The sequence below is a fragment of the Crocuta crocuta genome, unplaced genomic scaffold, assembly GCF_008692635.1.
Source record: "Crocuta crocuta isolate KB4526 unplaced genomic scaffold, BGI_CrCroc_1.0 scaffold884, whole genome shotgun sequence".
Taxonomy (NCBI): domain Eukaryota; kingdom Metazoa; phylum Chordata; class Mammalia; order Carnivora; family Hyaenidae; genus Crocuta; species Crocuta crocuta.
In genome coordinates, this window is record NW_027529549.1 from 1,943,256 (window position 1) to 1,966,896 (window position 23,641).

General features: G+C 38.4%; 1 protein-coding gene across 1 annotated transcript in view; it reads right to left on the reverse strand.

The window, feature by feature from the left end:
• Positions 1-793: 793 nt before the first annotated feature.
• LGR4 (leucine rich repeat containing G protein-coupled receptor 4) overlaps positions 794-23,641 on the reverse strand; it is a 47,658-nt gene continuing 24,810 nt past the window's right edge. Inside the window, exons 4-17 of the mRNA XM_077761432.1 lie at positions 18,768-18,983; positions 17,250-17,321; positions 15,437-15,505; positions 14,618-14,689; positions 14,360-14,431; positions 14,023-14,091; positions 12,447-12,518; positions 11,075-11,140; positions 10,297-10,368; positions 8,573-8,644; positions 8,146-8,271; positions 7,193-7,308; positions 6,857-6,940; positions 794-3,807 (exon numbers count right to left, since the gene is read on the reverse strand). Of these exons, the coding sequence (XP_077617558.1) occupies positions 2,531-3,807; positions 6,857-6,940; positions 7,193-7,308; positions 8,146-8,271; positions 8,573-8,644; positions 10,297-10,368; positions 11,075-11,140; positions 12,447-12,518; positions 14,023-14,091; positions 14,360-14,431; positions 14,618-14,689; positions 15,437-15,505; positions 17,250-17,321; positions 18,768-18,983 (2,455 nt within the window). The 3' untranslated portion in view covers positions 794-2,530. The remainder of the gene's footprint in view (positions 3,808-6,856; positions 6,941-7,192; positions 7,309-8,145; positions 8,272-8,572; positions 8,645-10,296; positions 10,369-11,074; positions 11,141-12,446; positions 12,519-14,022; positions 14,092-14,359; positions 14,432-14,617; positions 14,690-15,436; positions 15,506-17,249; positions 17,322-18,767; positions 18,984-23,641) is intronic.

Below are 23,641 nucleotides of genomic sequence, written 5' to 3' on the forward strand. Positions count from 1 at the left end.
TTTAAAACAAATGAACAAAACAAAAAAATATGCCTCAAATTAAGAGGAACTGGGTTCCAGTTTGGTTTCTAATTTGTTGTGTGTGACTTAAGTATTCACTTAAATTTCATCAAGCCCTCTATTTTCTCATCTGTGAAATTAGGTCTTGATGATTGTGAATATTTATATCTAAGCATTTGGGCAACTGACTACATTTGGTATCATGAAGGATTTTTAATCATCTGCTTTTATTATTGAGTTTTTTAAAGTGATTACATCCGGGATGTCTGGGTGGCTCAGTCTGTTAGGTACCCGACTCTTGGTTTCAGCTCAGGTCATGATCTTACTATTTCTGAGTTCAAGCCCCACATCAGCCTCCCTGATTCCCTGACCCTCCCTGAGACTCTCTCTCTCCTCTTTCTCTACCCGTCCCCTACTTATGCTGTGCCTCCCCACCCCCCAAAATAAACAAACATTAAAAAAAAAATTTTTTTAAGTGATCTCTACATCCAAGGTGGTGGGGTTGAAATTTATTACCCAGAGATGAAGAGTTGCATGCTCCATCGACTGAGCCAGGCAGGAACCCCAATCACTTGCTTTTAAATACAGACCTAATTAATGGTAGTCTCTTAAATTTCATGATTTGTTTTCCATGAGTATCATTCAGACTCAAGATAGAATAGTGTTTCCCACTACATGTATTGCACAGTCTACCACATAGTTTAGGTATCTGCTATTCTATGTTTTAAATGATGTGAAGTTTTCAGTAACTTGAATTTTGGAGAAAAAAAATACTTTGAGCTAGATTTTTTTTTCCAAGTTATGATTTAATATTTATCAGATGTGTAAATAAACAAACATGAGACAAACTTTAAAAACTTGTGAATAGTTGGCCTTAAAAAATTACATCACACTGTAAATAAATCCCTCCCGCATTTTATACACTACATGATTTTGATATACAAAGATTCTGTTTTTATTACACTGACAATGTACAACCAAGACTATTTTACAAGGCAAAAAAGTATATAAACCACAATTTAACATTCTGCTACTGGCAGCCACTATAGTTTAGGAGGTAGCTTTAATTAAACAAAATGAACAGAAGCCACATTTCCCAACTTGTGTTCTAAAAATAATTTACATAAGATAAAAATCCATTATATGCACATTATATACAGTTTAACTATTAAACTGCAAACTAGCTTAATGTTTTTTAGTATATCCTGAATAACTAATACGGCAGTGGGTTTGCTACTGATTTAGCATATTGTTCAAAAACAATCCTGAACATTTATAACTTTAAGACTCCACATAGTGACATGTCCAAAGTCCATAGATAAGAATCAATTAAAATTTGTAATTGTTAAAGACACAGGCCTAAGCTTCATTCCTTTTTCTTTAATGACACATTTATTTTGTCTCATAAGGACACAGCATCTGAACTGCTGCATAGGTCCTTTCGTACTTAAATCACAGTAAGGGGACAATGTATGGAAGCTACCACATAATAGCTCAGGCTCAGGAGAATCTAGCTCGCTAAGAAATAATTATAAGTGCTTTGTGTCATAATTACTCCCAATTGCTTCCAACTTAATGCAATAATTTACCACCATTTATTTTTTGTATCATTCAAATTATAGATAACAAACCAACAAAATTGGAAATTGTTGGTTCAGCCACTGATATTAAGAAGTGTCTTTTTTAAGGAGAACATTCCACGGAGCCATCAAGTCCCTCAGATACTGTTAAGATCCCATATTAGTTGGTAGTTTAGCCAAATCTACCAAACCCACACAACAAGCAGACCTTTACTTTTTCCTAGTGTGGCCACGAGACACCGAGGGGAAAATGACTGGGTTCGCACCACAGCGAAGTGTAAGGACTGGAGACACATGTTCAGCTATTCTTTTAAAATCTAACAGTTGTTAATATTCTTTTAAAAATATCTTCAGGTTTTAGATTTATAAATCACTTAAACAAAATTTACGATTCTATTATGTCAAAGATGGGACCAGAAAATGCAATCAGGTGATGCCTACTGTTCTGTTCTCACAGTTTTACCTGGGAGACAATCCCTTTTTTGGCCCTGCAGTTAAGTTGTCCTGAGATTAATGATGAAACATTAGGTAAAATTAGCAAGACTTCTTCTTAGCTATGTAAAATCACATTTTAAAATATTCTTAAAAAAATATTAACAGCTGTTCTTCACCTTGTGCTTAGTTCAGAAATCGGTATTAAATCTGCTTCTTACAGATCAGGAAAACCTAACGTGATACTGCTATGATATACATAAAACTTTTCAAGTTATAAACTTGTTCCAAATGGACCACATACTGCTTGGACATTGCATTTTCCGTCGACTGACAGTTCAGGCACTTGTTCTTTGAAATCGTCTGGTCTCAGAGATAAACTGCCACCTTGTCCTCCCTCTAAGTGACACACCAGGCAGTGACCCCGGAAGTGCTTCCCAGATGAAAGGTCAGACTAGGGTTCTTCTCTAAATGGTGTGATTTTGGTTGATGGGGGAAACAGTTACAAACACACCAGTTCAGTCTTTAACTCTTGGTAGATTGTAAGCATAGCGCACCAGAGGGAATCCTCGACTCTGATAGAAGCATGCTCGTCCGCAGGCCTGCACCTGGTCTGAACTGTCTGAGACAAAGGAATCCTCTTCATCTGCATAATCAGAGTGGGCCGATTGCGTGCCACAGTCAGACCAGTAGCTGTCCGGTCTTTGGCAAGAACCCACCGCCAATGCGGGACAGCTGTGTGATTTTATTAAGTGTTTGCAGGACACTGGCTTTGTCAAAAGAAAGGACTCACAGCAGTCACACACGGCCAGGTTCCCCTGCAAATGTGAGTACATGCCACAGTCATAGTAGAAATCCTGTTCCACACAGCCAGCCTGGCTACCAATGGACACCGACACCGATCCGCTCTTCCTGGTGATGTGTCGCTTCAGTGACTTCCAGTCTTCTTTAAACTTTGGGTTGAAGAACACATAGAGGACTGGATTCAGGCAAGCGGGCAATGGGAAGAATATCAGAGTAACAGACTTCATTATTTCGGGGCTGATGGAGACCGCAGTGATCAAGGGGGCAAAGGAGAAAAACGCAACAGGGCAAAAAAAGATGCAGTTGGTGAAGATGAGCCAGGCAACGTGCTTGATCATGCTAGAATGTGCGTTCTCTGAAAGGTCCTCCTTTTCCAAGTGGCAGTACAGTTTTGTGTAGACGATGGCCATTAATAAGAATGCCAGGGAGTTTAATAACACTAAGGTTACAGTAAACCCCAGAGACGGCGTTTCTCCTGTGGGGAACGGCAAGCACAGGGGTGAGGCAGAGTACTCCCCGCTGTGGAAGAGTGGAAAGCAGCCTGCCACTGCAGCTCCCAGAAAAGCGAAAAGGGCAGCAACCCGGAAGTGCTTGAGATGACGACTTTTCCCGTTTTTCATGACATCTTTTGCAGATAAGCTTCTCTCGATGGCAGCCAGCGTTAGTAGAAATATGGCACTTTCGGAGGAGAAAATCGCAAGAAACCCAGCTATTCTGCACCCACTGCCAATCTCCCACCAAATGCCAAATTCAGCAAATCTGCCCCAGGACACGGCGTCCAGAAAGGTTAAGATGCCGGTGTAAGCTCCCATGAATAAGTTGGATATGGAAATCAGTCCTATGAACAGTTTGGAGGAAGGTGGTGATGTGCAAGATGCAAACGTGGTTAAAATGACCAGCAGGTTGAAAAACAATGCAACCAGGAAAATGAACCACACGGTAAGACGGATCATCCAACTTCCCAGTAAGTATTCGCAGGGTTTAAAGGCACCTAAAACAAGAGAGCAAAATAAAAGACAATTTAGAAAACACCATATTCCCGTATGCTCTGGATTGCAAGAAAAACTAAAGATGGTTAACTGAGGATAATTAACTCTGCTGCTACAACTGAATGGAACCGAAGTGAAGAAATGACTATTTCTTAGGTATTTTAGTCATTGGACTCGGCTATTTTAAAAATAATTGATTTTAGGGTGCCAGGATGGCTCAGTCAGTTAAGCACCAGAGTCTTGGCTTTGGCTCAGGTCATGATCTCACAGTTTGTGGGTGTGAGCCCTGCATCGGGCTCTGCGCGAGCAGTTCAGAGACTGCTTGGGATTCTCTCTCCTCTCTCTCTCTCAAAATAAATAAATAAAGTTAAAAAAATAATAATAAAATAAAATTACTACCATTTGAGGTACTACCATTTAAATTTTTTAAATAAAAATAACTGAATTTAATTTCTTGTATTAAATATTTGGTAAAGCCATAAAGTTATATGCATATATATAGTATAGTGCCTTATACATGAAAAGTACTTTGATACACTGGAGGCTTGGAATCAGATAAACTAGGGCTTTAATACAGGGTTCATAACTTGCTGTTCTTCCTTAAGAAAGCAACTTAAACCTCTATAAATTTCTTTTTCTCACTTGTGGACAATAATGCCTATTTTATAGCATTATGTAGCTTAAATAAAATTACATCCACAAAGTACCCAAGCAAGTTACTAGGTACATAGTTGGACTTCAATAAATATTAGATCCTTTTTTTTTTGTTTGTTTGTTTGTTTATTTCTGAGAGAGAGAGAGAGAGAGAGAGAGAAAGAGAGAAACAGAGGAGAAAGAGAGAGAGACACAGAATGTGAAGCAGGCTCCAGGCCCTGCAGTGTCAGCAAAGAGCCTGACACAGGGCTTGAACTCACGAACCATGAGATCATGACCTGAACTTAAGTCAGACGCTTAACCAACTGAGCCACCCAGGCACCCCTAGGTCCTTTTCTTCCTCCTTCCCAGTCCCAATACAGCTTTAAAAAATTATGTTATGTATATGTATGTATGTGTATATATATGATTTTCAAGGGCAATCTGATGAAGCAAATTAAGGTAGGAATAATTATACCCGCTTTGCATCCAGAGAAATTGAGATGGCAAATTGTTCAATTGACCTGACAAAAGCTATTCAATAAGACAATAAACAGAGTGAGGGCAAAAACCACACTCATGTTAGCTATTCATACAAAGCTACATCCAATAAAACCCTGTGAAATTTAAACTAAAATTGCAAGAACTAATTTAGTAACTAAATTGTATGTACTTTAACAGGCTAGTCATGTCACAAATGACAACTATTTTATTTTAAAATTAGTAAAAGAAAACTACATTTTGTTTACAAAGCACAGGAAAACTATGTATTACAATTGCCTAAAACACATGTTCTGATTTATCTTTCTGAACTGTCATGAACTCTGATGCATCCCACATTTTAAATTGCTGAGACATTCACAGACATAACAAGCCAGCTCAGTAACATTTGTATCTGACTTCCAACTATCACAAGAAACTTAAAAACATATTTTAATTGAATAATTAACTATTTTTATTCCTCCCTTCAGGAAGTGTTAAGAGGAAGCTTCCACCTTTATCTCTGTATCTGAACTCATCCTCCTCATACTCTCCCTCAGAAGTCTGGGAGGCAGGGTCCACCCAGTCACTCTCTTTAAAAACCGGCTGCCGCCTCCAGTTCTAACAGATGGACCCCACTCTCTGCTACCCCTGCTTCTGAGTGAGCACATGGGGGTGGGGTGTGTGTGTGTTACTACAACTGAATGGGGTGGCAGGTCCACAGTGAGTNACTAACTTTCTTCTTGGCTAAGGTTTAAATTCAGTGTAGAGAAAATGGAATCCCCACCTGTTCAGATCTAGTCTCCTCTTTAGTAAAGCTGCTCCCTTCTCATTGGGTTGTCAGGTCCTTATGCCCATTCTCCAATACAAGAACCCCAACTGGGCCAGTGAGCAAGCTGCACCCCCTTACCTTCCAACAATGAGTTCAGAAACTAGATAAATTACATTGCCTCCACTGAAATGATTCTTGCCAATTCCATTCACTCATCTGATCACTTTAAGCTCATTCCTGACACAGGCACTGTGCTAAGTATTATAAGAATACATACACAGCCTCTTAAAAACCTCACAATTCAGCAGTAATCAGTAGAGAGTCCATAATACTTTTGTTCTGAGTTATAAAATCAATATTCAGATGGGGCGCCTGGGTGGCTCAGTCGGTTAAGCATCCGACTTCGGCTCAGGTCATGATCTCACGGTTCATGGGTTCGAGCCCCGCATCGGGCTCTGTGCTGACTGCTAGCTCAGAGCCTGGAGTCTATCTCAGATTCTGTGTCTCCCTCTCTCTCTGACCCTTCTCTGCTCATGCGCTCTCTCTCTATTTCTCAGAAATAAAAACAAAACATTAAAAAAATCAATATTCAGATCATTCTGTGTTATTATACTAAGGAAAAAAATTCTACTTCATACCACACAAGTTAGCCATTTATTTTTTTCTTTTACAGTTAAACTCCAAATCTTCCCTAATAGATGAGGCAGAGTCCAACACTATGGTCACAACCAAATATGTGGTCTCATTTTAGTAACTTTCCCAAGTCTACTGAAGTTCAATGAAATAAAGTTAGAAAGAAAAGGAAAATCAAAGTTGCTTTAAAAAAAAAGGAACACTAAAAATTCCTTGCAGATCAGTAACTCCTATTACTAGTCGCTAGAGTTAAAGAAGCATTTGGAAAGCGCTTCTTGGTTTTGCATGTGCATAACCCTCTGGGGAACTTGGTAACACAGAGACTCTGAATCAATGAGTCTGGGACAGAGATGCTGCAAGTGACTCCTAAGCCCCAGGTATGCACACAACCTCTTGAGGCAGAAGGCCTTGTGAGATCACCTAGTACCAGTCCTGTTAAAAAAAAAAAATCACATTTTGCCCCCCAGGTTTTAGCTCTATTTGCCTAATGTTTGTTTAAAGCAAGAACCCACAGCAAAATGTATTGGGCATACCTGTGGAGGGTGTACAGTGGGTAATTACTTGACTAGGTTCTTCATTTTCCGCACTGCTGGTGACACCTGCTGTATCAGTGGGACCTGAATAGACAACATAAACTGCTTCATTCCAGTTTTATGCAATTCAAGAGAACCATACTTTCCTGTGATCCCTCTTGTACATGACGTGAGTTCAGCTTCCGTGAGGCTTAGTCACATACTAAAGATGCCAGTAACACAGTCCACGCCATTTTCTCACATATTTCCTATTTATCCTTCACAAATGATTACAATAACAGAGACCTGAATTAAAGCCATAAAGCACATTCTATTTTAAAAAGTACATGCACTCGCCTTTATCCTTTGCCACACTGTGGTCCTGGAGGCTGGTATCTTCCGTGTTTGAATGTGCATAAGAGTCACAACCCCAAAATGCACAGCACTGATAAGCATATGGTACTGATAAAGACCTGGAAAAAATTGTAAAATCTACATTGAAGAACAACTTCACCAACATGCTTTTGTTTTGTAAAAAGTATGTCAACCTTTAAGTGCCCCCGGAGTCAGAAAGGCCTGACTGTCACATGCTTTAAAAATTGGTCATTAGCCTCTCTGGGTCTCAGTTTCCTCATCTGTGAAAAGAATTCTGGTATCAGGTGGCACCACGAATTTCTCTTTTCATATAAGATGTGCTTTTAAAAGCTGAACTTAAAACAAATCGTATTTAAAATTTAGCAGTAACACTGTAATTTAAAGTGAAGTCTTATCAGACTCCCTTTATACATGAATTAACCATGCTGAATTTATCATAGGATACTGGTAGTTTCATTTCATATTAATGGCCCTGATCATTTGCGACTTTATACCATTAAATGAATTCACTTTGTTCACATAAGTATAGTAAAAATATTTCTTCTTCTCCCACAGTAATATCTGCAAGCCCTGTCTCCACTATACCAAATGTCTCTATGAAGTATTACACCATTGTATCAACTTTCTGTAGGTTCACACTTATGTGGTTCTTGCCACACTGTTAGTGACAAATCTACTGTATAAAGAAACCAGTCTGATGAATGGCTACATTATCTCTCTGACAGCCTCAAGGGCTTGATATTCATGTTCTCAAAAACTATGGAGTAATGCTCATGTTCTATTTTTTACCAAATTTGTGAGGACTGAGGTAGAAAATACTCTTAAATTATATAGCCTCCCAGAAAATCTGAGAACCACAGCAAGAAACTAGCATACTCTATAATTTAGGGGCCCACCGTAACTTCAACCAAAAAGAAAAATAAGCAAAAACGCACCTGAGATTAACAAAATCTTTTGCTGCTAAGGCTTCTTTTAGCTTAAAGTTGCCAACAAGTTTCAGCTGATTTAGCCCATTCAGGCCTTCCGTAGGAAATGAAGTTAATTCATTGAAACTTACATCTCTAAAATGTGAATAAGACTTTAAATTAGCTCCTAAGATGCAAATGACACAAAGACACCTGTGCATGTGTAAACATCATAAATACTAGAGCTCTAAGAGGAAGTTCAGGTGTGCTGAAACAATAGCTCTGGCATTCATCTTGCCTTCTTAGAAGATATTACTGTTATCTCTGTGGCTTAGCATTTATACAAGGGAGCAACTAAACAGAAAAAAAATTTCAAAAGGACAATGCCAAAACATAAGTTTCTGTAGACTACTCATTATTACTTTCATGATATTACTGCATAAAATCATCAACTTACAGGTTAGTTATTGACCCAAGCTTGGCAAAAGCTCTGCTGTGAATTTCATGGATGAAGTTTCTACTCAGATCTCTGCAATTATAAGAATAACATGTTAATCTTTTCAAATACACTCAAATTGCAGTTACTTTGACTACACTTTGGAATCTGAGGTAGCCACAGTATCCCCTGAGAAGATTATACATTTTACTAATCTCGCCCAACAACTTCATGTTCATGTTGAATCTTTCTCCTTCACAAAAATCTATTTCTTGGAATGGGTTCCACGAAGCAATACTTCTAGTTGGCACCTGTTTCAAAACAGTTGTGAATTTTCTCCCCCTTATCATTCTGGTACCAGTTCAAAAATATAAATGATATGATATAACCTTTGGTACTATTAAGTAGGTGAGGAAAAACTCAGCTCCTGACAAAGCTGAAAATAAAAACAGGTTTCATACTATTTGCTTTCTCAAAGGTCAGTGATAAGGTTCCGAGGGAAGACAAATAATCAATATGTAAACAAGAGCATTCCAGAAGGGCTTCAGATATCATTCTTTCCCAAGCAGGAAATAAAAATCATATCAACACCAGAGCAGTACTGTATTCAGAAACACACCCTGAGAAGTTCTAATATTGCAGAATAAAACAGACAAATAATCTGCAACCACACTTAAACTGAGCGTTAATGGAAATTTAAAGGCTGGATAAATTCATTCCATTACACATCTCCCAGATAACAGGACAATTTGACAAACTTTATTCCAAATCATGAAAAGGCCAGCTTTTCACTGTTGTCGCTTATCAGTGCTCTAGAAGTGATGGCAGCTAGGAGCCAGCTCCCTTCCTTGCTGCTGCCTAGACCTACACGCAGTAAGACTGTCAGCCACAAGAAAAGATCCCAATCACCAATAAAATAAAATACTCTGTAGCAGAAATTATTTTCTATTTCTTACTGGAGTTCTACTGGAAGACAGGAATCTACATCTGTAATATCACTTAACCTTCAATTTTTCAAATTTGTTCTGTATTTTTAAAATATTCACTATTTTAGTATAGTGTGTTTTCTGCACTAAAGTTCTATGAATCCAGGGACAAGGCCTGTCTTAGCCACCTCTATATGCCCAACTGCTTAATGGAATACTTGGTACAAATATACACTCAACTACAAATATATTTTTCAAAAGAGTGCATCTGTTGCATATTAGCTATATTTGTTATGATATATACCCCATTGTAAGGGTCTGCAAATTTTTCCTGTAGAGAGCCAGGTAGTAAATATTTTCACCTCTAGGTCATACATTCTCTACTCCAAGTATTCAACTCTGCCATCGTACAGTTAAAGCAGTTTTAGACAACACTTAAAAGGTCATGGCTGTGTCCCAATAAAACTTAATTTACAAAAACAGAAGGCAGGCTGGACCTGGCCCCCAGGCTACAGTTTGCTTTCTCTCTGCTCTAATGGATTGGCAAACCTCATTACTATTACTAGGAAACCAACAAGCTCCATCTCTCAGGTTATAATCATTATAACATTTCACTTACCAATGTACAACAGATAAATCAGCTAAGGTAAAAAATATTGAAAGTAGATTATTTATAAAGCACCACATGGTAAACTTTGAACAACAACATTTACATGTAACAAATCATATTGTTAAGTAGATCCATCATGGGAATTGTCATGATATATTAATTTATAACTTGACAAAAATTTTCTTTCTGATAATCAAAGAGAAACTTACAGAATCCTCAGAGATATCAGGCCTTGAAAAGTACCTTCCTTTATTTGGTGGATCTGATTACGTTGCAAAGAACTNAAGGAAAAAAGAAAAAAAAATTAGATTTTGAAAGACAACATTTCTTAAACTTTGTCTAAGTTTAAATACTCATTCATAAGTAACACTGATTGATCTTGTCGAAAGTACAGAGAACTGCCATTTCCTCATTGGTAACATGAAAGGGTTGAACTAATTGGCATTCCATCCCAATCTATGCTGGGAGTTAACGTACACTAGCTAAATTCCTTACCAACCCTGTTCAGGAGAACAGGAAGACAACACAGTTAAAAACAAAAACAAAACAGACCCAGGACAACACAACCATACCAAATACATGGGAAGACGGCTACAGGAAGAAAAGGGACCAGTGATGGGAGAATTAATGCCTTCCTCCCCCCACCTCCCAACCAACTTCCATCAATGCTTACAGGTATATAGTAGGTATCTATCTAGGCTTGATTTCCCTCAACAACCAGGAACAGTTTGTGTTTGTTTTCTTGTGTGCGTACATAGCCCTCCCGCTGTACTGTCTCATAGAATGCCTGGTAAGTACCTAATAAATGCTGGCTGTATGACCATAACTAGAACAATTTCACATTTATTCACAGGGACACCTGATTATATGCATTTATTTTTTTATTATTTCTGATTTCCTAATGGTAAAACCATTATTTAAAATAGGAAATGCTCAATAAATCAACCATTAACCACAGCAAAGAGAGTAAGTCAAAGACCAACTTACATTTCTTCCAGAGCATGGCAACCATTAAAGCTTGGAAGGTCTTTTATATTGTTGTAAGACAAGTCCCTTAAAACAATGAAAATTAACAAATTAATTCTGTTATCAGAATACTAAGTTAAAAGAGCTGTATTCAAAAGTATTGAAAACAGCACTTCAGATGCCTCAAGAAAAGCATCTATTTTTTTTCTAAGACCTGTAAGTTTCTAGAGTGATAAATAGAACAGGCTTAAGATTGCAAACTCCAAGTATATAATGTTAAGTACAGACAATATAAAATATATTTAAAAACACTTAAAAACATTAAAATAAAACTATTAAGGGGCGCCTGGGTGGCTCAGTCGGTTAAGCATCTGACATCAGCTCAAGTCATGATCTCATGGTTTGTGAGTTTGAGCCCTGCATCGGGCTCTGTGCTAACAGCTCAGAGCCTGGAGCCTGCTTCAGAGTCTGTGTCTCCCTCTCTCTCTCTAACCCTCCCCCACTGTTCCCACTTTCTCTCTCTCTCTTTCTCTCTCAAAAATAAATAAACATTAAAACTTTTTTAATAAAACTATTAAAAACATTAAGCATATAAAATATATAAAGATATGGAAAATAAATAAAAATTATGCTTAAGTAGATTTATGTGGTTTTTAATTTACATTTTTATAATATAGTTTATACCATAAATATTATCTATGTTGTTAATTATAAAGCTTTAAGAGGAGTGGTACGCATAACTCACATTTGCAAAAAATTTATGTTAAATCAAATATGGGGACTCATCTCTCAGTTAATTCCACTGCAGTGTTTCCTCCACAGTGATCACTGTGCTGCATACTCCACAACATGATTTAATGATTTGCTTAATCAATTGGTCACTTATTTTCTTACTATCTCTCTCCCCTGAACACTTATTAACAACTTAGTAACTTAATTGCTTGCTCTTACGATATTTTTACATCCTTACTTTCCAGAGTGGTTTAAAATTTTTGGAAAGCTCCATGCTTAATTGGTTCCTGATCCGAGAAAGATTTGGGCTCTGTTTACGTTCTGAGTGAAATAGAAAGAGGTGGAGAGCTGACACTCCCAGGGCATCTAGAATTAAGGGCAAGGAAGCCCGGATAAGAAAAATATGAGGAAGAGACTAGTCTGGCTTTACTTTATTCAAAGTCACAAGATGTGTGACATATACATAAGCCTAAAACCAAATTGAAATAAACATTACCTACCCTGGAGTCACTAAAACACCTGCTCATTTCCATAAAGGGAACAAATAAGGCATGATTCTACCTTAAAATCAGCTAATGAAAATAACTGACCAAAAATAAAACTCAATATATGTGAAGTACATAAAAGAAAAAGTATGAGAAGGGAAGAGGACCCAACTTACAAAGTCCTAAGCATCTTTTGTTCTTGGCACAAATTACTGGATATGCTACTTATCTTCGTGCCTGTCAAGGTCCTGTGGAAAAACATTGTTCATATAAGAAATGCAATGGTTCAAGTTCAGATGGAGACAAAATGCTATTCTCACACAGAAAAAGAAACACTTTTTTCACATATTTACATATGAACTAGAGTCACGGTATCCCACTGCCTACTTGCTCTTTAAAGTCAGGCATGGGGGGATGACGGATTAAGCCTCCATTAAGGATATCATTTTCACAGTCAGGCAGAAAAGCTTGTGACGTGAGATGTCAATGTCGTCCAGACGACAAGCCTGATTTCTCATGTGGACCAACAGAAAAACACTTATCCACAGCCCCCGCCTGACTACAATCACTTGCAACACCACCTCATACCCAAAATATGTGAAGTTACCTTGGCACCCTGCCTCCAAACCTGGTTTCTGTGTTTTCAGGCAACCCGACTCACTGCTCTGAATGAAACGTTCTCTTCCTCCCTCCCTTCCCATGTTCCCCATCTGCAGTCAATCCCAATTCCTGTGCTTTCTTCCTTTTTGATGTGTCCAGCATCTGACCCTCTCTTCATTTTTACTGCCAGTATCAGATCACGTGTGAAATCTGGGGGGTGGAGAAATCTCAGTCCACATGGAAGAATGCCAGTGGTGTTAAATGTGCAAGGGGATTATATTCATGGCCTCCTTGCGGTTCTTCCCAATTCTAGTCTCTCTTAACCCCCTCCTATCATCTGCTACAACATACTCAACACATCCAAACTACCTTAACAAGTTAAGTTTAAACCCCTGAGCCCAATGCTTCCCAACCTCTTTTTTCTTTTAACTTGGCACATCGGAAAATCCTAATATGTATGTGAGGCTCCTTGGGGCTGGAAACCCTTAGCCACCTCAGGCTCCTCTTAGCTCGCTGGAGGGCTGAGGTCAGCAAAAGTTTGGATGCGTATGTACCCCACTCCCAGACCACTTACTGGGAAGCTTTGCCGTGACCAAATGTTCAACATTCGATGTTCGAGGGTTGCCATTTTAAAACTGTGACCCAAACGATTTTCCAAATTTCTCCGTGTCACAACGCATTCCATCATAGACATGCAATTCTAGCGGTATAGGATCACCTGTACGTCATCCCTGAGGAAATTTTCAGTATTCCCCATTTTACTAAATCCTGCGTTGCTAAATAAAAGACTGAGCTCTGGAAAACCTGACAGTGTTCAATTTTCAAACTTTACACCTCCTCCCTAACACTTTCTCTGATTGGCTACATCAACTGCTCCACTTCTGAATTCCTAAAGCACTGCTTCGAATTTGGCATTTACTTACTGCCTCATATTTTCAGTGAACTTTCTGGTTCTAACCTCCATATAGGAGGCTATATTCTACTTGAGCTGACTGAGCCCACACCCGATATATCCATCTCCATGCATGATATGCACAAAGAGAGACTGCAGGATGGGGTCCACCATCATCCCCATGCCCCCAAATCACCGCGTTCTGAGCATAGGCCAGCATGTCATATTTACCCGGCCCTTCTTCAAAGAGCCACACTTACAGACTTTCCAGGTGGACGGCTCCCGTCAGATTGGGGAACTGCTGCACCATGCTTGCGCCTCGGATGACTCTTCAGGAAATTGAGAGAGAAACAGAAATTTAAAATAAAAAACTTTAAGAGACAATATTTTCATTATTTTTTTTTTGAACCATTTAAAATTATAGTACTATTATACCTAAAAATAAAATCAATTTCAATTCTTGAATGTACCTGAAGGTGTGATAATTTGGTCAAGAGTTCACAGAAATAANCTGGAGTTACAAGAATACATTCTAGTTTTCCATTAAAGCAATTGCATAAACATTCAGGTTTGTTTTAAAATTTGTGTAATACTTACAAGGAATGCAGTTCAGATAAATTGTGAAATGCGGAGTTCCCCACAAAAGACAGAGGATTATCATACAAATGTCTGTAAAAATACCCAAAAAAAGTAAAGTTTTCATATGTTCACAAGCCCTCCAACACTAAATCTATGTTCACGGAGTCCATATATCTAAAAGCCTGAATTTTCACTCATTCTTCGTCAAGATGTCTGGCATCATACAGACATGCTTTACATGATTAAATATTGAAAGAAACCTTCAGAACTACTTACATGGTTCTTAAGAGTGGGTTACCATCAAATGCTCCATCAGGGATAACAGAAATAGAATTACTATGAAATAACCTAAAAAGGTAGGAGAAAAATATTTTTGAAATACATGTCCCCTTATGAAGTAACTTAAAACCCGAGTATCTAGTCCTGATCAATATTATGTGAAATACAGCTGAGGAGAACTACATGAGAATTTCAAAGACGTGAGGAAACGGAAGTTTTAATTCCATCTCATCCTTTCTGGGACCATAGCTAGTTCTTTTTAAAACTGCTATCTCTCAAGTCTCTGTGATGCCATGTATACTCCTGTCTCTGCCTTTGATAAATCCAACATCTAAAATGCCCCCTCATCTTTTCATTTATTATAATATCTCCATCCTTTTAACTCTAGTCAAATTCCTCCTCATTAGCACTGCCTTTTCTAATGAGCCTGATTCTCAGTGTGGTCTTCTTCTGGAATGATGTACTTACCCTCTGCTTTAGCACTTATTTCTACCTGGCAACTGCTATCTTCGTGTCTTACATGGTTAGCTTCGCCAGTGCCACAGAGACTATAAGCTCCTAACTGGCAGGGACTGTACATTATGGCTTCCGGAAGACACCTTAGCACAGAAAAAATAAGCCTGGTACAGAAACCTAGGCTTCACACTGTCTGCGCTGACACAATCCAGTCTGTATGATCATATACGTGTTGGTGTGTGTCTCGGTATTATGGTATGTGCAGTGGAGCAAAGAGGTTTTAAAATTGCACCCTTGAAACATGAAGTAAGGAGTTCTAAGGACACTAGGTATGCATGGAGAGAGGAAAGCAATACTCACAGCTCTTTTAGGCTAGGAAGTGCCTTAACAGCCTGAGGAAATTCCCCCAAGTTATTGTAATTCAAGTCCCTAGAAAAATTGGGGGAAATATATAAGAACACTGAAGAATGGTCACAATTCATAAGGCATTTTGGTACAAATGTATTCTTAAAAAAATCACATCCTCTGGGTGGTACTCTTTCCTCACTGACCAAAGTGCCATTTAAAACTCTAGTTTAACTGAATTTACATCTTTTCTTAGAATACTGAACAGAAAAAAGAATCATAATTCTTCTATGATGGTCTTAAGTTAATTTTAAAAGGTAAAAGAATTCTTAATCACCTATTATTGGTCGCATTAGATAAATCATTTGATGGCATTCCTTAGGAAATTCACCATAAAACAGAATTTATGGAATATCCATTTATAAATTACAATAGCCTGAAACTAAGGTTTCCATTTGGCGTTTAGAGTGGCTTCCTGAAACTCTGGCATGAGCGCAGCTGACCTCGGCCCTATCATCAGGCAGATGACCTGAGATAAGTATGAACAAGGTCAAGGACCAGGACGGATTCACACCACTAGTGTCCTGTAGCAGGTTATAAATTGCTGAAAATGTTACATGTAGCATTTTCTTGTTAGGAGCAAGAAAAGCCAGAGTGATCTATAATAAAGTCTTAATTCTGAGTGTTTAAGTTTTAATTTATTTTATAACCTAAAGAGCATGATGGGATAGGATTAGTATGGTTGATTTAAGAATGGGAGTAACACAAAATCAAAAGCCCAGCTCTTTAGGGACTGATTTTGTTTGTTTGTTTTCTACACAGAAAGAAAAGTGGCAAGTAAGAATTTAGCTGGGAAGGTTTCATTTTAATATAATTGGAAGAGTATACATGATCTAGGATCAGAAATTCCATCCAGTCTTCTGTTACACTGGTATTTACATACTTAGTAAAGGAGAAATGAGCTTGGAACTATCTTCTTCAAGAACTTCCACCTTCAAATACCCACTGACGTTCACTATCCTTTCATTGTTTAGACAGGAAAGTAGATTCATAAAGAACTAAAATATTTTAAGTCTTCTAATTAAGCTATTCAGTTAAACAAAATATCACAAACCCTGAGCATTCCAATCAAATGTTACTAACCTAATTGGGACATTTTCTGAATTAGTTACTATACCACAATAGCAAACACTATAAATCTTTGAATAAAGACAACTAAAATGAATTAAAAAAGAAAACAAAAATAAAGATGCTATTCTTGATTATGCATAGCTGCACAAGGCCTTTTGCTCATTGGTGCAATGTACTCTGGAAACATCCAAAATTCCCAAACTTTAACTAGTAGAAGAACAATAAAAGCATCCTAAGCAAAATGGAAAACTTTATTTCATTTAGCATTTAAGAAAGCAGAGATAATACTCAAACCCAGTGTTAATAATTAGTAAGGCAGCTGAGATCATGGAAAAAACAAACGAAAAAAAGCTGATTTTCCAGAATTAATTTTACAAGGCTCAGTGTTCCAAAACTGTCACACATTTTAACAAAACCAAAATTTTTGAGAAAATAGACAGTCTGGCAGACCGAGCTGCTTTTCTTACGTGTACTTTTGAAAGAAATATCAAGTTCAAACTTGTGCACCATCTTTAACCATAAACTGATATTAGTATTCCTAACTGTGTGATTTGGTGACAAGAATTTAGTTGTGTATTAAAGCCAGTTAATAGTGAGCTGAACTCAAGACCATTATTTTTTTCCTCCTCTTGCAATGAAATACAAAACTACATCGCCAACATCACAATATAACCATCTGAAATCTAAGTCAACTTACAAGGTCTCCAGGTTATCAAGTCCATCGAAACAGTGTTGACCCAGGTTTTTAATTTTATTGTTATGAAGATGTCTATGGAAAAAAGCATCACAATGACTTTCACGTCACCCAGTAGCAACTATTATGTTTTATATGCCTAAATTGGCTTAAAGGAAGAGTGTTGCTAAACATTCCAACCCTTGACTACTGGAAAACAAATAGCGTATTTCTTGATATACACTACACAGACTTGGATTCACTGAATATGCAAAAAGAAAGTATCTCTAGTGGGAAAATGGTACACACATTGAAGATTCTTTAATATTTACCCATATCAGAACAAAAGCTCTGATGAGCTTTTAATTATATGAAGTAAAATTGTGGTGAGCTCCCCTTGGCGAGGAGGCGGGGGAAACAACATGGAGGGAAGAGTGTCACCTTACACCAGTGAGAATGAGGAACAGATTTTATTATAAAAATTTTTTTAATGTTTTTTTATTTATTTCTGAGAGAGAGACAGTGTGAGCAGGGGAGGATCAAAGAGAGGGGGAGACAGAATCAGAAGCAGGCTCCAGGCTCTGAGCTGGCTGTCAGCACAGAGCCCGATGCAGGACTTGAACCCACGAACCGTGAGATCATGACCTGAGCCAAAGTCGGACGCTTAACCAAATGAGCCACCCAGGTGCCCCTATTATAAAATTTTTTAATGTTTATTTACTTTTGAGAGAGAGAGTGCAAGTGGAGGGTGGGGGCAGAGAGAAAGAGGAGGAGACACAGAAGCCAAAACAGCTTCCAAGTTTTGTGCTGTCAGCACAGAGCCTGATATGGGCTTGAACTCACAAACCATGAGATCATGACCTAAGCCCAAGTCAGATGTTTAGCTGACTGAGCCACCCAGACGCCCCTATTTTTTTTTTTAATGTTTTATTTATTTTTCAGAGAGAGAGCGTGAGTAGGGGAGGGGTAGAGAGAGAGAAACAGAGGATCCAAAGTAGAGTCTGAGCTGACAGCAGTGAGCCCAACGCAGGGTTTGAACTTCTGAACCGTGAGATCATGACCTGAGTGAAAAACGCTTAACCGACTGAGTCACCCAGGTGCCCAAGAGTAACAGATTTTAAAAGAAACACCATTTATTACATCCAAGTTTTTAAAGATTAAAAACACAGAGAATGACATATTCTTTGAATAGACAAAAATACCGCTGAAACTTATTTTCTGTGAACACCTCAAAACAACTCTACTTCTTTTAACACAAACTTTTATTTTAAGTAAAAGCTGTCCAAGTATTTGCTGAGTGTTCCAATTTCTTCTTACGATTACAAAAGGCCACACACTTTAGAGAGATTCAACAGGTATCAGATGTTAATTCTGTAATTATCCTATCTCATATTTTTAATTTTGTAAAAAGAGGCAGGCCCCCAAACACTCTCTTTGGAAGCATCATCGAAAATGTGGTACTTTCCTAAGAATCTGTCACAAGAAATCTGCTTTTGCTCCAAATTCACACAATATAAGGTATTAAAAGGGATGGATACTTACAGTACTACCAGGCTTGAGAGGTTGGTAAATGCAAAGTCAGGGATGCTTGAGATTTTGTTGAGGGCCAAGGTCAGTGCCTGCAGAGTCGGCAGATTGCTGAGAGGATGCACGGGCACCTCCGTCAAGCTGTTGTCATCCAGCCACAGATGTCGTAACTGAGCAAGCCCCTCGAAACTGTCCTCGGGGACTGAGGTAATATGGTTGGCATCTAAACGCCTAACAGAAAACAAAAACCACCATGTTCAAGAACGGATTCTGGCAGAAGGAGCCAAGTCACACAGCTCTCTGTTTTCAGAACGGAAAGGAGTTACAAAAGTGACCAGAGCCATGGCATTCCTTGTTTCTTCTCTAAAAAGTCTCATAAAATCTAACAACTCTTCCAATACGATAGGGTGGAAGTCTGTTCTTTCCCTTCCTACAGAACAATCTTTTAAGAATCTTTGAGTAAAAGTGAAAATTTATAGCAAAACAATGTTGAAAAAAAAAAGAAAGAAAACCTTCAAAAAGGCCAAGATAGACAGAATTTTAGGTTTCAAAATCTATTTAAATCATAAGGAGAAAAAAAAAAAGAAGAAAGTAAGCTGAGTAAATAAGCTACTATACTTAAAATTTTACATTAAAACTAAGATCTGATATTAAATTTGCTATTTTGACTTGACATCAAAGGAGAAAAAATAAGGAAATATTTACCAAAAAAAAAAAGTTTACAGCACCAAGTGATTACAAGGGATTCTTTTAGCAATCCTTATTACCAGCAGGCAAGTTAAAACTATAAGTGTCACGTACTGGTCACATAACCTCCTCTTCTCTTAGCACTGAAATCAAGAGTTGGAAACTTAACCAACTGAGCCACCCAGGGGCCCCTGATGGGGACTTAATTTTAAGGATGAGTCATCATATTACCAAGGTGTCTTTAATTCCAGAATTTGAGGGAAAATTAAAAGATGGCTTAAGGTCACTACAACATTGCTCAGAGTAGCTGTTGAATGTTTCCTGTGGACATTGTAATACCTGTTAATTCTGAATTTGGCTCATGTCATGATCTGGCAGTTTGTGCGATCAAGCCCCACCTCGGGCTCTGTGCTGACAACAGGGAGCTTGTTTGGGATTCTCTCTCTTAAAATAAATAAACAAACAACAGAAAAAAAAATTAAGTCCCCATCTAAAAATCTGGAAAATTATGTCCTGTTACCACTGGCACAAACAGGCCCGAAGGTTGGAATAAGCACTTTCCAACACACATACAGCCTGATGTTAGTATGACAAAGGACAGTATGTGCCAGGCAGATGAAAACTCTCTTCACAATTCCTGTGCTGATACAGCCTCACTACTGAAATTCATACCTCCAAGGCGTGGACCTCCTGGTGAAAACGAGGGAACACAAAAAGTGTGAAAAGTCAAAATGACAGCATATTTTTAAAGCCCTGGAGTTTGGCAGCTGGTGAGGTCAGAAATTTCTGAGTTTTGGGGTGGTGTCTGCACCTTTTTCCTTCTTCTGCTCCGGCTTCGGGCTGGCTTAGTCGCCCCTTTCCCCACCGGGCAAATGCTGAGGCCTGCTCCGAAACACCAGGCCCCAGTCCCAGATTAGCAGGGGTTAAGGACCCTTGATCCTGGTAATTATCTGATGGTAGCTTCTTTTTGATGAAGTCAAGATAACCACTAAAAAGAGGACAATACAGGCAACTGAGCAGCCGCCTTAAGAAACAAACATTTTGGCATCTGGGTGGTTGGGTAGGTTAAGCATCCGACATCAGCTCAAGTCATGATCTCATGACTTGTGAATTCGAGCCCTGCATCGGGCTCTGTGCTAACAGCTCAGAGCCTGTAACCTGCCTCAGATTCTATGTCTTCCTCTTCTCTCTGCCCCTCTCCCCACTCATGCTCTCTTGATCTCTCTCAAAAATAAATAAACATTAAAAAAATTAAAAAAAGAGGGGAGCCTGGGTGGCTTAGTCTGTTAAGCGTCCGACTTTCGCTTAGGTCATGATCTCGCGGTTTGTGGGTTCGAGCCCCGCGTCAGACTCTGTGCTGACTGCCAGCTCAGAGCCTGGAGCCTGTTTCAGAGTCTGTGTCTCCCTCTCTCTCTGACCCTCCCCTGCTCACGCTGTCTCTCTCTCTCTCCTAGAAATAAATTTTTAAAAAAAATTTAAAAAAGAAACAAACATTTTTAGGCTTGTTTAGGCCTTTCTAGCACCTACCTCTGAGAAGAGACGGGCATCCTTTATATGCAGAGTCCTGGCTATGGATCTGCTTAGGAGATTTGCTTTAATGTGTAAATAGTATTCTTTCTCTCTCTCACACACACACACACACATACACACATGTACACTTCACAAACTTGCGGAACTTCCACTTCCACTTAGAGAGAGAGAGACACTGAACATATATAATCAACCATATAATGTAACTAACTATAAGCACAATTTAATTGCATTAACCATTTAATTATCTGCTGTTCATTCAACACATCTAAATTGAGCATATTGTTAGGCACAAAATATAAAAATGGTGAACACAGACATGAGGTCTGTCCTCATAAGATTGACATTCTAATGAAGAGTGACCTACAATATAAAGCATTTTAAAAGTAACAATAGGGGAACCTGGGTGGCTCAGTCAGTTAAGCGTCCAACTTTGGCTCAGGTCATGATCTCACCATTTGTCAGTCTGAGCCCCACCTCGGGCTCTGTGCTGACAGCTCAGAGCCTGGAGCCTGCTTTAGATTCTGTGTCTCCCTCTCTCTCTGCCCCTCCCCCGCTCACACTCTGCTTCTCTCAAAAACAAACATTAAAAAAAAAGTGATTATAGAGTGCTGAAGAAGTGCTATGAAGCAAACAAACAGGGTTCTGAAATAAAGACTAATAGTGACTAAGGGGGAGGGTAGTTAGTTAACATATATTGGTCAGGAAAAGCATCTCTAAGAAGGTGCTATTTTTTTTTTTTAAATCCAAGTTAGTTCACATATAGTGCAATAATGATTTCAGGAGTAGAATTCAGTGATTCATCACTCATACATAACACCCAGTGCTCATCCGAACAAGTGTCCCCCAACCCAACACCCCTCCAGCAACCCTCAGTTTGTTCTCTGTATTTAAGAGTTTCTCATGGTTTGCCTCCTTCTCTGTTTTTATCTTATTTTTGCTTCCCTAAGAAGGTGCTATTTAAACTGAGATCCAGAGGGCAAAGACTCAGCAGAAACCAGCAGGATGTGGTCCCAGCAACTTCCAGAAGGTCGGAGAGATTAGAACACAGGAAGAAGGTGTGGAGAGTCCAGAAAGACATAGCAGGGATGCAAACAGGGACCAGCTTATGTAGACTTTGTAAACTGGGTAAGGGGTTTGGAATGTATTTTAAGTACAAATTGAAGTCCTTACCCAGTTTCTCAGCATTATAGCAGTTTAAAGTTTAAATTGCTTATATTATCATATTGATGATAATGTGCATTCATAGTCAATAAAATAATGAGAAAGTTCCCCCCCCCCAACACACAACATTGCATGGAAATTAAGCCTTCTCTATAAAATGTTTCATTAAGATGTGGTAAAATACTATAGAGGAAGCGATCTGTACCTTTATAACATAAATGGTGTTATATACACCATTTATGCTCCTGCAGAATTCTGTACCATGTACCGTCAAAAAAAAAAGAGACGGCCTTGACTTAGGGCAAGATATCCAGGTTGAGAGATTGAGCCCCACAATGTGCTCCACACTGGGCATGGAACCTGGTTAAGATTCTCTCTCTCTCTCTCTCTCTCTCTCTCTCTCTCTCTCTCACCCTCCCTCCCTCCCCTGCTCACAGGTACTGGCATACTCGCTCTCTTTCTCTCTTAAAAACAAACAAAGAAAAAAGAGGCCAAAAGGAAAAACTCTGGAAAAATGGGGCACTTAAATAAGCTAAATGAGGCAAAGGGTTTGTGATTAATACTTGTACCTCAATTCACATGCAGATGTTGGGGGGCACACTAACAAATGTAAAGAGTTTGCCCTTTTTCCAAAAATCAGTGTTTCACAGAGAAACAGTCTTAGAATTACAGCTTTGTACCAAGGACCTACACATTTAATATTGATTCTAACTAAGAGACTAAGAAAATACTAGAACTGAATCAGTAGATGCATAAATAGCATCAGATATCTCCCAGGTGGGGAGACAGTGTGGGCTTGTTTCAGGTATTCTACCATTTAAACTCAACCAAGCAAGAGAGAACTATTACTTTAAGTGTACTTCAGTTGTTAAAGGGTTAACACTCTACTGAATTCCCTTGCTATTTTTGTCTTTAAAATGTGTTTCTATTCCCTATTCTCAAAGCCTGTTTTATATCTGAGTACTCACATACTTTTTTCTTGTCTTAAATGAAATTACAATAGTAATTCCACATGCAGATTTTACTGATGAATGTCTGTTATTAACATCTATAATCAAAAGCTTTCCCTTTTTTCTCTATTTCTAACTTACCAGTAACATATATATTACAGTGTTATATTTTATTACCAGTTTCAAGTAAAAATTGTTAAGATAATGCATTACTGTGGAAAACCTAGGAAATTCAGTCTTTGAAATCCTCCTTTACCATTCAAGTGTGATATAATTTAAAGAAAAAAAATCCAGTGGAGCAAATTCTGACATGTCATTTAATAGCTTGCTAAGACAATACTTAAGCCACTTTCATGGGTTTGTGGAAGGCTGTTATGTTACCTTTATATTAACACTGACAATTCACTTTCAGATTTTAGTCATCCTCACACACTTTCGTCAAACTACTTCTGGTCAATTTCAACCCCTAACGAACTTTGCTCCTTTCTAAGCACTACTTCAGAACCACAAGGAAATGTTTCATGTAATTCAGGTCTGAAGATCAGATTTGCAAACTGA